At 32.9% G+C, this 13,751-nt stretch overlaps 2 protein-coding genes across 5 annotated transcripts in view; both read right to left on the bottom strand.

Moving 5' to 3' along the window:
* Positions 1-13,751, bottom strand: part of LOC138306001 (cyclin-dependent kinase 4 inhibitor B-like) — a 637,657-nt gene that overhangs the window by 100,950 nt on the left and 522,956 nt on the right. The gene's annotated exons all lie outside the window — the stretch shown is intronic.
* The window catches only part of LOC138306251 (solute carrier family 23 member 2-like), a 15,127-nt gene continuing 12,389 nt past the window's right edge, over positions 11,014-13,751 (bottom strand). The window contains exons 11-13 of the mRNA XM_069246648.1: positions 13,170-13,313; positions 12,273-12,368; positions 11,014-11,263 (exon numbers count right to left, since the gene is read on the bottom strand). Of these exons, the coding sequence (XP_069102749.1) occupies positions 11,070-11,263; positions 12,273-12,368; positions 13,170-13,313 (434 nt within the window). The 3' untranslated portion in view covers positions 11,014-11,069. The remainder of the gene's footprint in view (positions 11,264-12,272; positions 12,369-13,169; positions 13,314-13,751) is intronic.

The following is a 13,751-nucleotide window of genomic DNA, read 5'->3' as shown; positions in this document are numbered from 1 at the left end:
ATGTTATGAGGTAAAGTAAATACCGTCCACGAGTCATAAGCATGCTGTTAAACGATATTTGAGATGACATTTAGCTTTATAGGAATAAATACATAAATAATTTAGTTGGACTAGGTCGTTGTCTAAACCAGACCCATGCATATTACAGTGTTATTTCATGGTGGTATCCTTCTTAATTTATTGTTACATTGGACATTGTGCTTAAATGTGCTGATCCATTTAAATTGGATATAGACAAGTGATAATCTATATTTGTAAATCATAGTCTATAAATTAATCTAAAGGCCCAATATACGTAGCTTTTCAGGTTTTTTTTATCACAAACATATATAATGATCGAACATTGTACCAATGACCTAGAATAAAGATGAAAAACGTTTATTATGACAGCCGCTAACATTGTTTGTTTCTGTTTTCCTGTGCGATAAAAGTCGATCAGGTTACGAGACTTACAGAAGTGTTCCTTTTATATGCCTATGGCCAATATTGATCGGGTCACGCGAAATTTTCCGGAAATCGAACTTCTTCGTCTCATATCGGTTTGGATGTATGTATTGTGGGCCACATTAAATAGTTTTATCTTTTAATTTTTTTTCGAAATGTCATACGCGACACGCTAATTGGCTCAACCATATTGATGTTACCCAAGTCGGGGAGTTGTTAGTATAATGTAACGCATTATTATGAAACAGACTATAATGTTGACTGTACTGTGTTTAAACATGTACCCAGGAATTGGTGACGTAGGCAACACAGGGTCCTCTTCTGATTACACATGCAATGGCGATACACGGTGCTTAATGTTGTCTGTACAACGACTGGTCCAATAATGTCAATAAGTAACATAATAGTAAGACGTTGTAATGCAGGGATTCGTAAAGTATCGTAGTTTAATTTGAATTTGATTGATGGTAACAGGAAAAACATGTAATATTACATACCCAAAATACATTACTTTGCAATTAAACATAGCAGAGTGTATTTATCCGACCACTCTTTTGAAATCACTTTCTTTAGTCCTTGTATCGTATACTGATATCAAAGGTCATATCTGCGATTGGTACACTTCAGCACCATTTCGTTTAAATGTTGAATATATGTACAACGTTTGTCAATTTTGGTTACGGATATATCTATCAACTCTGTCACAAATGTGATATTATCTTTTCTACCGCCGTCTACCATAGCCCTTGACCTTGTTTTTCCAAATTATATACCTCAGATACGAATAAACAGTTGCAATACTTAGCAACAATACATAATCACTTGTTAGGTGGTACGCAAGGCACGAAATAAGATCATATATATATATTGTAATGAAAGAAAAAGGAAACTATAATTCGTACTTTCGACCGAAGTGATCAACAAACTGCTGAATAATGTAAATTATTTTATCTATTGGATGTATTAGATTAACGTACAATTAACAGCCAGAGTCATTTAAGGACGTACCGGTTTTGTTGTTGGGGAAGAGCCGGAGTACTCGATGAAAAACCAACGAGCAGCAGTAATTTACCTTCAAGAGTTGTTTAAGGACGAACTAGGTTTGTTGGTGGGGAGGAGCCGAATGACCTGGAGAAAAACCACTGATGAGCGGTCAGTACCAGACAGAGTTATTTACGTAACGCGTTTGTTGGTGGATCATAGCCGGAGTAAACGGATTAAAACCACCGGTCAGCGGTCAGATGCCCCCACATGATTAAATATTGCAATATAAGTATATATTTACACTTGCTAGGCTTGGTCACTATACGCTAATACTAGCCGATTTTGTTTACCATAACTGCATGGTAACATTGAACTTTGAACTTGCGTAAGGAAATGTTCTGTGCAACGTAAAAGGAATACTTTTTTTTTAAGAAACACATGGCTTTGTTTACATTTTGACGAAAAATTACGTGTATATTGTTGTTTTTCATAGAATTTTGGAAAAATGTGAACAATATATACATGTTTTATATTTATATATGATTCAAACAATTTTAAATTAACAATTGTATAAAGAAACGGAAAAATATCCCGACCGGGGCGACGTGCTTTCATTTTTGTTAAAAATGATGGGTGTCAAATGTAAACATTACCTCTGTGCCTATGTTCGTCCTACGATCGAGCCTTTGGGGTGGACGGATGTGAGACCCTCTGATAGAGGTCAGTTATAAACATATCCTCTTGTCTTTGTTCTTTGAGTATTTAATCATGTGTATTATAAAACATGCACCGCTAATAATCCACGTGTTGACAGTTCCGCGTCACCACAAATACATTGTATCCATCGAACACAAGTGAATTTGTTTCATCTATCGATGGCGATATGGATCTAAGCGTAGATTATATAATCACATGGCTCCCAAGGATGTAATATCGTCAAGTCAGACGACATCTCAAACACATTGAGCTACTTGAAAATCGGTGTTTTGACAACTTCGGCAAACTAAAGTGTGTAAGCGTGCGTCAGCTTCGCCTCGCTGCACAATAACGGTCACCGAGTTCACACATGTGGCCGTGTACATATTATTTATGTTATTACGCTATATATGAACTTTTAGCAAAATTGAATATATATTTAAAGTTCTGATCTGATTAAATAAAATGATCTCTGAAATTTTCTTTGTTTGTCATGTTTATTTTACACTAAAATATTGAACTTTTTTGTCGTCGCGGATGAATAATTCTACCTTACGTGAAGCGTCATCATTCGCTGTTCAATTGAGTAAGCTCCTCCCACTTTTGACCGACTTTTATTGAATAATTACGTCACTTTCAAATGATGATTTTATTGCATAAAATATAAATAAAAAGTCGTGTGAGTGTAAATATAGGGATTGGATTTCGTTTTTATGTTAACCATGCTTGTATGGAGCAATTCCTCTAAGAATATATTCAATATGGGGCGCTAACGCGCCCCATAGAATATATTCTTAGAGGAATTGCTCCATACAAGCATGGTTAACATAAAAACGAAATCCAATCCCTATATATATTAAAGTTGTGTTCTTCGGATCAATGCAAAACTATATTAAAATGCCAGCATAACCATTATGATTTATTTTTTTGTTTACGAGTAATATCCGTATAATCATTCTATCTCGAAACTGCATCCGCTGCTACTCGTAGAATATCCCTGATTCATTAAACATAAATAAAATCTCCTTCCATAATATACATATTGTAACATGTTTGATTCTTGAGTTGGTTTATCTTCAGCGTTCTTACATGTAGATTTATAGCGTAGTGTTATTGGTATAAACTGTAAACGTATAACTTTTAGCGATGTTAAATTTTAGCGGAAAAAATATGATTTATAAGGGCGGATATAAATTCGGTGGTTCAATAACGGAAACATATTTTTTTTTACAAATTAAGCGTTGTACATGAATGTGCGCTTTAAAGACAGCGCGAAAAGCGCTAAAATAAAACTACCGCTATATAAGTATGTTTACAATATGTACCGATTGAATATCACTTGTGATATAATTATAACGATGCTTACTACAGTCTCTCTATCCTGTTGTTCGAGTAACTATGAAAAGAGATTGCATTGTATATATGTCTTACAGCTAAGACCTACCCAATTGTTCTGTAATAAGTTATACAATTATAAATATCAACTCGAAAAGAAATGTACGTGAATAAACTGTCAAGGCCGGTTCCCTGTCCATTTTTATTATCTGCCTAATTCGACATAAATGTATGATTGTTTCTTCTCTAACATTTTTACCGATATTATCTTAAAGAAAAAAACAAATTTCGCGAAAGACTCATCTCCGCGAATTAAACTGCGAATGTTAGTCTTCGCGAACTTTATTTGAAATGGGAATTTTGAAATTTAGGAGCCGCGAAAAAAGTTAACTTATATCACCCATAATCGACAACTAAAAAATGTTGTTATGATTCTGTGACCCGACATACATGTAGAAAAAAAGGTTCTCAATTTACATGTTTTACCTTGTCAATGAATTACCTAGCTGCAATATTGTAGCTCAAAAGTCTTGTAGACAGAAAATGGTGTCGTCTTTAGAGCTACAATTGGTGCCTATTACTGCTAACGGAGGAAAGTAATTATTATGCAAACCATTATAAAACGTTTGTTTGCATTTTATCGTACTCGTTTGATATCGCTTACCTAATAGGCAATAAACCTGAACCACATTAAATATTAAATTCTCATCGAGGCATTATTTTTTTACATAATACATATGAAGATTTTTCTGAAGGGAATTTATACGGCAAGTCCACAAATTTTGAATTTGACGTCTTGTGAGCAGTACGGTAGATATTAAGAATGGTAGTTATGTTTGTTTTGGACAAAAATAAGGTGAAAATTAATGTATGCGCATAAAGATTATTGGAAACCTGCGAATAAGGTATAGAAATTTGTGCCCGAATGATTTTCGGAGGCAGGGCTGCACTACGACACATAGGGGCCAATTAGTACCCGGCCGAAAGGTATAGTAAGCCGGGTACGTAAATTCGTTCTATGAATTACCATAAAGCGTTTATTTTATTTCTGATTTCTCTAGGATTTCTAAGGACGTTTTATATGGTATGTTGCATTCACTCTGAAGGTAAGCATATACACATTAATCAAAACGGCTTAATCAGTTTTAGAAATGTAAATTGAAAACCAGTTTGATAGATTTTGAGGCCAAAATGTGACTATTTTATCGTGAATAATACACTCGTCATCACATCAATAATAAACAATAAATTAAATGGTTATTAATATTAAAGAATATTAATAAATAATATCACACATATTCCGGTGTCCTTTAAATTTTCACACAACACATATTTACCCGGATGATTATGTTTGTGTTGACATTTTTTTTTAATTGTGGTTTTTTTATTATTATTTTTGCCTCTTTATCTTAAATCATTGCTATTCATATTTTGCCGATATAATTTAAAAAAAGGTTTTTTTCTGACTCTTACTTCAACGGGTAACCCGGATATCTTTTACGCATGTTTATATTCTGTTATTCATTTAATAATCTTCCGCATTAAAAAATACACTCAGTAATGCTACACCTGTTATTTATATGTATATATCAGAAAAACTAATAATTATTTTGAGTCACAGACTTGTTTCTGCATCACCTCTGATAAATACATGTAGCATCCCTTAGAGGAAATTTTGCATAATATATGAATATATGATTTCATATTTGCTTCTTATCCAACTAGAAACTGGTCTTGTTATAGCTTCCTGAAACTAACATCTACTTATTTGTTCTCTTGTCAGTGCTACAATCTGATTGATTTCATGATGATAAAATAATTCAGAAGACGCCAGTCTGATCAATTTGACAGATTCATCCAAAATAGCATTCAATGCAACGTCCTATTTTGATTGACAGCAGACATTCATTCCAACCCGCAGACTATTGTATTGAGAATTACAAATACTTATAAATCCTGGTATTGATAATAGTGATAAGCCTTCAGATCAAATGTGTGGCTTTGTACTTAGATTAGTATGATATATAGAACATATACTGATGAGGTCAATGCGCAAGGGAAATAATGATAAAGGATATTGACCATACAATTTGTTTTCATCCAACATTAAGATACACTGAGAAAGGTTATTGACCATACAATTTGTTTCTATTCAATAGTAAGATACAATGACCGAGGATATTGACCATACAATATGTTTCTAATCAATAGTAAAATACAATGGCCACGGACATTGACCATACATATTGTTTCCATCCCATAAAAAGACCGATGATATTGATTATACAAAGTGCTTCAATCCAATATTAAATAGGTTGAGATACATCAGAACATTACTAATTGTCTTGACGGAGATAGATGACAAACCGTTATATGAAGCAGTAACGTAATATAAATACGAGAGAAGAGACAGTTTCGTATTTCAGGGGAGTAGTATAGAGAGTATAATATATTTAATGTCTCAAGGCTTTGTTAGCAATATCATATGTTACTTCATGCCGCGTTCTTTTTTTATATCAGGTTACATTTTATATAGTTTTTTTTAAAGATGCTCCACCGCCGACAGAGCATAAATGATATTCATCATTTGAACAATAATTGGTGTTTAATCGTGTATATATATGTACAATTAACACAAAAAATAACATAAAATAATTTCCTTCGCCTTTGGTACATGCGCAATCAGTACTTCATTCCATATAGGATATAGTGGCACGGAATTTTTTCGGGATGCAATTAATTATTTTTTATATATTTTTAACTTGAAGTAAAATTAGAAGCTCAAACTTTTCAATGGTGGTAATGGTCTGAAGTTAGTAGTTTTTGTAACTGAAGAAAAATACTAAATCGTCTGCTCCTGTTTTTAACAGTGAAAAAAACACTATTTGTCAGCGGTGGAGCATCTTTAATGGAATGCTGTTTAAATATTTACGTGAATACATTTAATAAAGCGAGTTCGATCTTATATCATCATTTTAGTGAAACCTATTTAACTCGAATTACATGAGAATTGTAGAATTAATAGTATGAGGAATACAGGGTATTCCAGTCATCCTAGGTTGGTCACAGATTTTCTAAAGCTATAATCTCATATTGTCATCAACCGAAACTTTAGTCTTTATTGGAGAACGAATTAATTGAAATGAGATTTATCTTAATTCTCAAGTTTTATTTTCTTATGTGGAAATAGTTTCGGATGTACAACAACACTGTCTACTAACGATAAAATGTGTACTAATATACTATCCTTACCACCACCGTAGTTATTTACAGTAGACATAGCCCCGCCTTTCACCGATAAGCTTTGACCGGATTTTAAACCATTCATCCCTGAAAGTCCATAATGAACTTTTCTATTCATTTAGTTAGAAGAGTTCAAATCTACTCAAGGGGACCATGAATTAAACTAGGTAGTCATTGGTATTTGAACACCACTTGGTCAATATTAGAAATATAGACTGGAACATCATATTGATTGTTTGAGTCGATTGTTTGTGAGGACTGTTCGAATCACATGCCAGGAACTTAGTACAGGCTATATTGTATATGTTTATCTTAATACATTTACATTTTATAAAACGATAACTATCAGTTTTAAACAAACGATAACGCATCAGATAGCTGAACAAACTCGCCAAAATATAAGGAACAATCTCATAGCTATACATTTTTCACATTACAATAAAAAATAGCTTCTGTGTCAACTCTTTTGACAAAAAATCAATAAACGAACTCTTCCGCCGAGCAGTCCAAGGAACTGTTATAATCGACAGTTAAAATATCCTGTTGGACCGGAGTGATGTCACAATGGGGTGTAACAAAACAGTTATCGACAGAGTTTTTGGACAGCAGATCATTTGTTGAGAAACAGTTTGTCTTCGGGTCCAACAAATAATCTTTTGTCCTCACTCCCAGTCAACAACTGTATAATGTAAACAAGTTTAGCATTGTGAGCACTCCTACGGCGCCTCTAATTGACCAAACCTAGCATTTCTTGATTCGGTAGTCTTTTAACTTTGGATATTTTTTATACTGCATTTTCTTTTAAAGAGTTGGTTGTTTATTCAAAATATTAAACAATATCATAGTTGTCTATATTCAGGCTATGCATGTTATGGCGGAAATTAAAAACTTATATTGTGGTATGCTACTTTGAATGAAGAAGAAAAACAAATGCTCATCACCGTATAAATAAATACATATGGGGATACAGAAGTTCCCCAAAGCCTGCCTTTTATTTTTATCATGCTTATACATATAGGTATAGTGTGGTTTATAACCCAATCGATGCTCTTTATAGGCTGAATAGGTTGTGTTTTATCGCTGAAATATTTCTTTTCTTATAATGTTGTTTGTTCATTGACATCTCAAACAGTATTCTCCCTTAGAAATTTTAATATTTACATCTGTGTTTGTTCGTTGAAAAAATACATATGAAAAAAATACATACATATGTTACGATACGTTACAGCGAATAACACGATTATTTTTTTGAAATTTACAGTATATCTGTTTTATGATCCTATCTGACATTACCGATTAAAGGTAATTAAAGTGAGATTACTCCCATAAGAATCAAATACAAAGTTAAAGATAAAATGCACATCAATTGACATTGTTGAGTGAAGGGAGAAAACTCTTAAATCCGATGTGTGGCTTTCTAGAGTAAAGCACATGGTTTAATTAATTAGATTATCTTCCAATTAACAGTCAGGGTATTCTAAGGACGGATGGTCATATATGCATTATTTCGGTCCATATTGTGTTATATTGCCCTTTTAGAATTTCAAATAATGACCTCGGGCTACGCCTCCGCTTACAATTAATTCTACTCGGGTAATATAATATCATATTGACCTCAACAATGGTCCATAATTGATATATATATCAAGAATCACATACATAACTGTAATAAACATGTGTATTTACATGCGCCCTCGCTCATTATTTATTCTACTCGGGTAATATAACACCATATTAACCTCAACGAAGGTCAATGATTGATATGTAGATCAGGAATCTCATACATAATTGTACCAAACATGTACATATGTATCTTTATCCAGCAACCAGCATTTGCATTGTCTGAAAACACCTACCTAATATATATTGCTGTATTCGGCACTGACGGGAAAAAACTATACTTTTTCACGTGCGCCGATTCCAACGACCGCCTATTAGTTGAACTATTTAATTGCTTGAAAGTCGGACATATCTGTTGAACACTGTAATACGAATATGTTAATAAATGTAGCACTGCTAAATAAAAAAAACATATTGCATTTTTGTAATGTTGGAGGATAAAAAAGCTCGTCACTTTTGTCTTTCTTAACCCTCGTCAAAATGCAGATTATATGTTAAGACACTGACTATACATTCTCTATGTATTCGATATCTTTGCACTGTAGCCTAGAACGCTGGTAGCCACGTTCACGACAGCTTCCCAAAGTTAATTACTTAATCTTTAAGTATAATGACGACATTTTACATGATATGACGTCAAAAAATGAAAAATGTATCATTCTTTCAGGGAGATATCCTGCTATCATAGCGTAGAATTAGAGGTGGGGTTTGGTTCTGCACCCCCCCCCCCTTTTTTTTATTTAGAGACTCGTCTCTATCAAAGATCATGTGAAAGTCCGTGATTCTTTATAAAGGCCGGCTATTTTTGAAGAGAAAATGACTATTTCATCAGCATTTCCATAGGTTTGTTTTAATATTTTGTTACACTTTTGCTAGTTTGACGTCAATAATATATAGCATAAATGAAAGTTCTCTTCATGTATAATCGCGCCTATAATACAATAAAATATCATTCTTCACACATATGTACACTAAATTAAGCCATCTTCAAAGTTATTTTGAACGTTTGCACATCGGAAATGAAATTTTCACTCCGACAATCACGAAAACATTTTCATTAAATTGCAGTCGACCGGAAAACATATTAGGCCGGATACTTACATATTCGTTCTAATGATAGGTAACATATAGTGGTTTATTTCTTATCATACCAATGATTTGTCTGATTTGGCTGTAATATCCATAGCTCTAATGGCATTGTACAGTATAATCTACATGTACAGACGTAATGTAAATAGAAAATGAATTACTTCGACATATTTACGCACAATTTTTATGTACTGAAATAAATACATTTTTGTATATTAAATACTAAACAATTTGGGGATTGTTTTGTGTAACCTCCTTTTCCATTATAGACATAGGTAACCACGCAGAATGATGGTGAAATTTATCACGTTTTTCATTCGTAAATATATTATATACATCTGCTGGTTGGCAAACCAAGATCGTAATTGGTTAAAATGTCGAAGAAAAATACAGCAAAACTAACAACACATTTGACATAACAAAACAAACATATGGTTTTATATGCAGGACTCAAAAAACATTCTTAGGTGAGAAATAATTGATTGCAGTAATTTTCACCTAGAAGCATCTAAATTTTCATATATGTTTTTGGGAGGAGAGCCCCCAAACGCCCCATATAAAATTCTTGAACATCAATTTGTTCACAATACGCTTCGGATGAATTATTTTAAAGATAATTGATTTTAAACCATTGTTGGATGGAACTAAATTAGCATAGTTTAAATGGTGAAATACCCATTTTATTAGCTAAGACATGGTTGATTCTATTAACAAAATATGTCCAAATGCCAACTAAAAGCATCTAGAATAATAGAAATTTCTTGGGGAGACCCCTAAACCTTACCGCCCCGTTTCGGCCTTTGGCCATGGAGCGCTGGCCTGCGGCCACCAAAGGGCCTTCGGCATCCCTTTAAACTTTTTTCTGGAACAGCCCCTGTATCGAATAATTATGAATAAAATTTTGAAGGACCTGCATCGGCTCGAAATCGGCTTTTGGGCACTGAAGGTAGATGTTCAGTGGTTAGCAATAGTGATAATATTGTCTATAAAGCTTAAGAATTGTGTTTACACAATACATTATATAGCAAGATAGTTTGATGCTTATATTTTCATCATTAACTCATTTTGCGTATGCATTCACTGTTAGACAAGGAAACCCGCTTATCGGCGATGCTATACCCCCACAAGATAGAACATCAATTTTGACGGTGATAAATTAACGTTACCATATCTACCTAGGTGACGTCATAACGGTAACGTTCACTTTGGCTTGCTTAGTTTATATAGTAGAAGTGGGAAGTGAATGTAAATGTGTGAATACAAAATTCTATTTATGAAACTACATAAAGCGGTTCTTATATCAACCTCTCGTTGATTAGGTAGTTAATTAAGAATATATTTTCAGCTGGCAATTTTATGAAGAAATTCTAGGAAATTTTGCATTGATAATGAACAAAGAATCCATTGTCGCCAAAGACGGAACAGCCATTTGAACAGCCATCTTCCGTGATCATTGACACAACCATTGTTAAATCAAAATGATAATTACGTCATAATAGGGGGAGGGCATATTATAGACTGCGTTTAGTAAGGTTACATACAATGTATTATGGTTGCAGTGGGAATGTAGATATTTTCAAAGAATAAAAACTAGAAATAAAATTGATTAACACATTATTTATTGAGTCATTCATTTCAGTTATACATAAATTCCTAGATTATACATTTTGAATGAATGGCAGACAATTCAACGACTTATAACGGTTGCATAGCTTGCTGACATATGGTATATCATAAAGATGATTTCGAGAAGCATAGTGTCGTGTTCGTTTTGGTGATTCGAACCCGGTTCCTTGATGATTCAATGTGACGTCATTTATAATCGGAAGTAGTCCTCTTGATTGTTTATCGCCTGTCAAAAGAGAACAATGAAACCATGCAAAAGAACAATAAAGTGTTATGTGGAGAAATAATTATTAGTAAAGTGACCAATGAAAGAGAACATTTCATAGACACAATCAATTTGAAAGTTAAATGAAAACAAGAATCGTTTTATTCGGACAAGTACATTATGAATCTGCATTTTCTTTTATTGCAATACCATGCGAACATAACAATTGATAAAATGCATGACCCATTTCGTGTACGGAATCACCAAATAACAAATCACATATACTTTCATATATATCAATTATTGACCTTTGTTTCGGGCTTAGTCCTCGGTCATTACTTATTCTACTCGGACAATATAACACCATATTAACCTCTACAAAGTTCTATAATTGATACATATAAGAGTAAAAACATAAAGAACAGAACTATGTTTTAAATGTTACAAGATATTGATATCTGTTTTCCTTTTTTTGTTACGTTTCTTTTCATTTGTTAGCAGAGTATGTGTATTACATATATAGGTGTCTATAAGTTCAATAATCATGATCAAATTCCACGTATTCATGCTTCAATAAGACTTTCATCTAGTTTCACTTCCCTAGTGACAATTAAGTGAGTCTCAGGTAAAATAATAGTTTATATATATTATACATTATGTAGTTGTACTGATCCTCCTTATTCTAATCTTTATAGACAAGCTTTATACTATAGCCACGACTCAGTATTAGACGCATGCGCAATTATATTGATAAAACAGGCACTGACAAATATAATGTAACATTTGAATAATTAGAATGTATTTTCTAGTATATATCAACATTTAAAAAAAATCAATTACGATTCAACGAATTACGATAATTATTACACTGATGACAAATGGTATTGAACCACAGAATTGTGGTTACAAATTACTTTTACACTTTTAAATATCAAGCATCTTAAATTAACAATTTTCGTAATTCGTTAAATTGTAATTGATTTTTATAAATATGTGTTAATGTATCAATCATTGAATGCCAGAGACGTACCTTTTACTGTATTGTCCAACAGTAGAGCGATGATCGTGCCCAATATCATAGGGAAACTGATTATCAACTCCAACACTCTGTCGAGCTCCGCGTTACCTTAATTATCAAAAAGTTCAATAATCTAAAATGGTACAATGTGGAATATTTTCGTGGATAATAATTTTTAAAACATAAATAGAATATTCGACAATTGTTAATGTCGCCAATGCATCGAGTGGCTGTTGGAAATAGAAATTATATCACATGAATTAATTATTTTTTTTTATATTACATTTATAGCACGGGTTTTTGTAACTTATAATTATGATGTCATGGGTTTGCGAGCATAACGTCATATTTTTTTTCTGAGACAACGGCGTAAATTGCGCTCACAAATAAAGATTAAACAATGTTTCCATTGCGTTAAAAGTGGTATGAACGCAATGGGATACAGACATATTGTGATGTCATGGGTTTGCGAGCATAACGTCATATTTTTTTTCTGAGACAACGGCGTAAAATGCGCTCACAAATAAAGATTGAACAATGTTTCGATTGCGTTAAAAGTGGTATGAACGCAATGGGATACAGCGCTACATGTAGAATAAGGCAGAAAAAATCCAGAACATAACAAAAAAAAAGAAAAAAAAAACACCACAAAAACAAAAACAAACAAAAAACCAGAGATACAAAAACAAACAAATCATACAGTTTCACAAATGCTGTGGTCTGTTGTGGTCAATATTGAGTGAAAATATGAAAAGTGAAATTTGCATTTCAATGAAAAATTTAAAATGTATATATTCATATATTTCCTACAGATGTGAGCAGCACAGAAAACTATAGTTTCAAGAAATAGGACTGGAAAACGGCGGAAAATGGCCTATTATTACTCAAGAAAGACAAACGACTAGTCACCTGTATTGACCATATTAGGATATCGGTTCAGAGTTTCTGAACAAATAATTGGAATAAATATCGATATGCCGACAACTGATATGTTCCTTGAGGAAGTCATGTCAACTGTCGTCAGAGTAGATATCGCAAGACCCATTACGATTCCTGAAATTAAAGAATATACGAAAAACTGTAAAAAAAATACTTTCAATATTGGGATTTCTGAAATTAAAGAATACAAATTAAATGTTCAGACGTTCGCCATAATGATTCCTAGTCAGCATACAAACACAAGATGAAAAACTGGGGATATATTTCATTACCACTACTAACGATGATGTGCCTTTATTTCGCTTTAATACCCCCTACCCCCACACATAAATCATTTACAATATTCAACCATACTTACGTCTCGTCTTTATGTCCTATCATTTTGTTTTGTGTGATTAGCGTGAAGCACATTGAAAACTATATTCTGATTACAAACGTTTAATATCCTTATAAGAAAACTGAAAATAATGTTCAAAGATATCAAGGAAATGGTAACTTTAGTGACACAGTAATGTTACGGATTTGAACTACAAGAGTAGCAATGTATTACAA

Source organism: Argopecten irradians, chromosome 13 (assembly GCF_041381155.1).
Source record: "Argopecten irradians isolate NY chromosome 13, Ai_NY, whole genome shotgun sequence".
Classification (NCBI taxonomy): Eukaryota; Metazoa; Mollusca; class Bivalvia; order Pectinida; family Pectinidae; genus Argopecten; species Argopecten irradians.
Note: the sequence above shows the minus strand (reverse complement) of the source record. Positions and strands in the feature narration are given on the sequence as shown.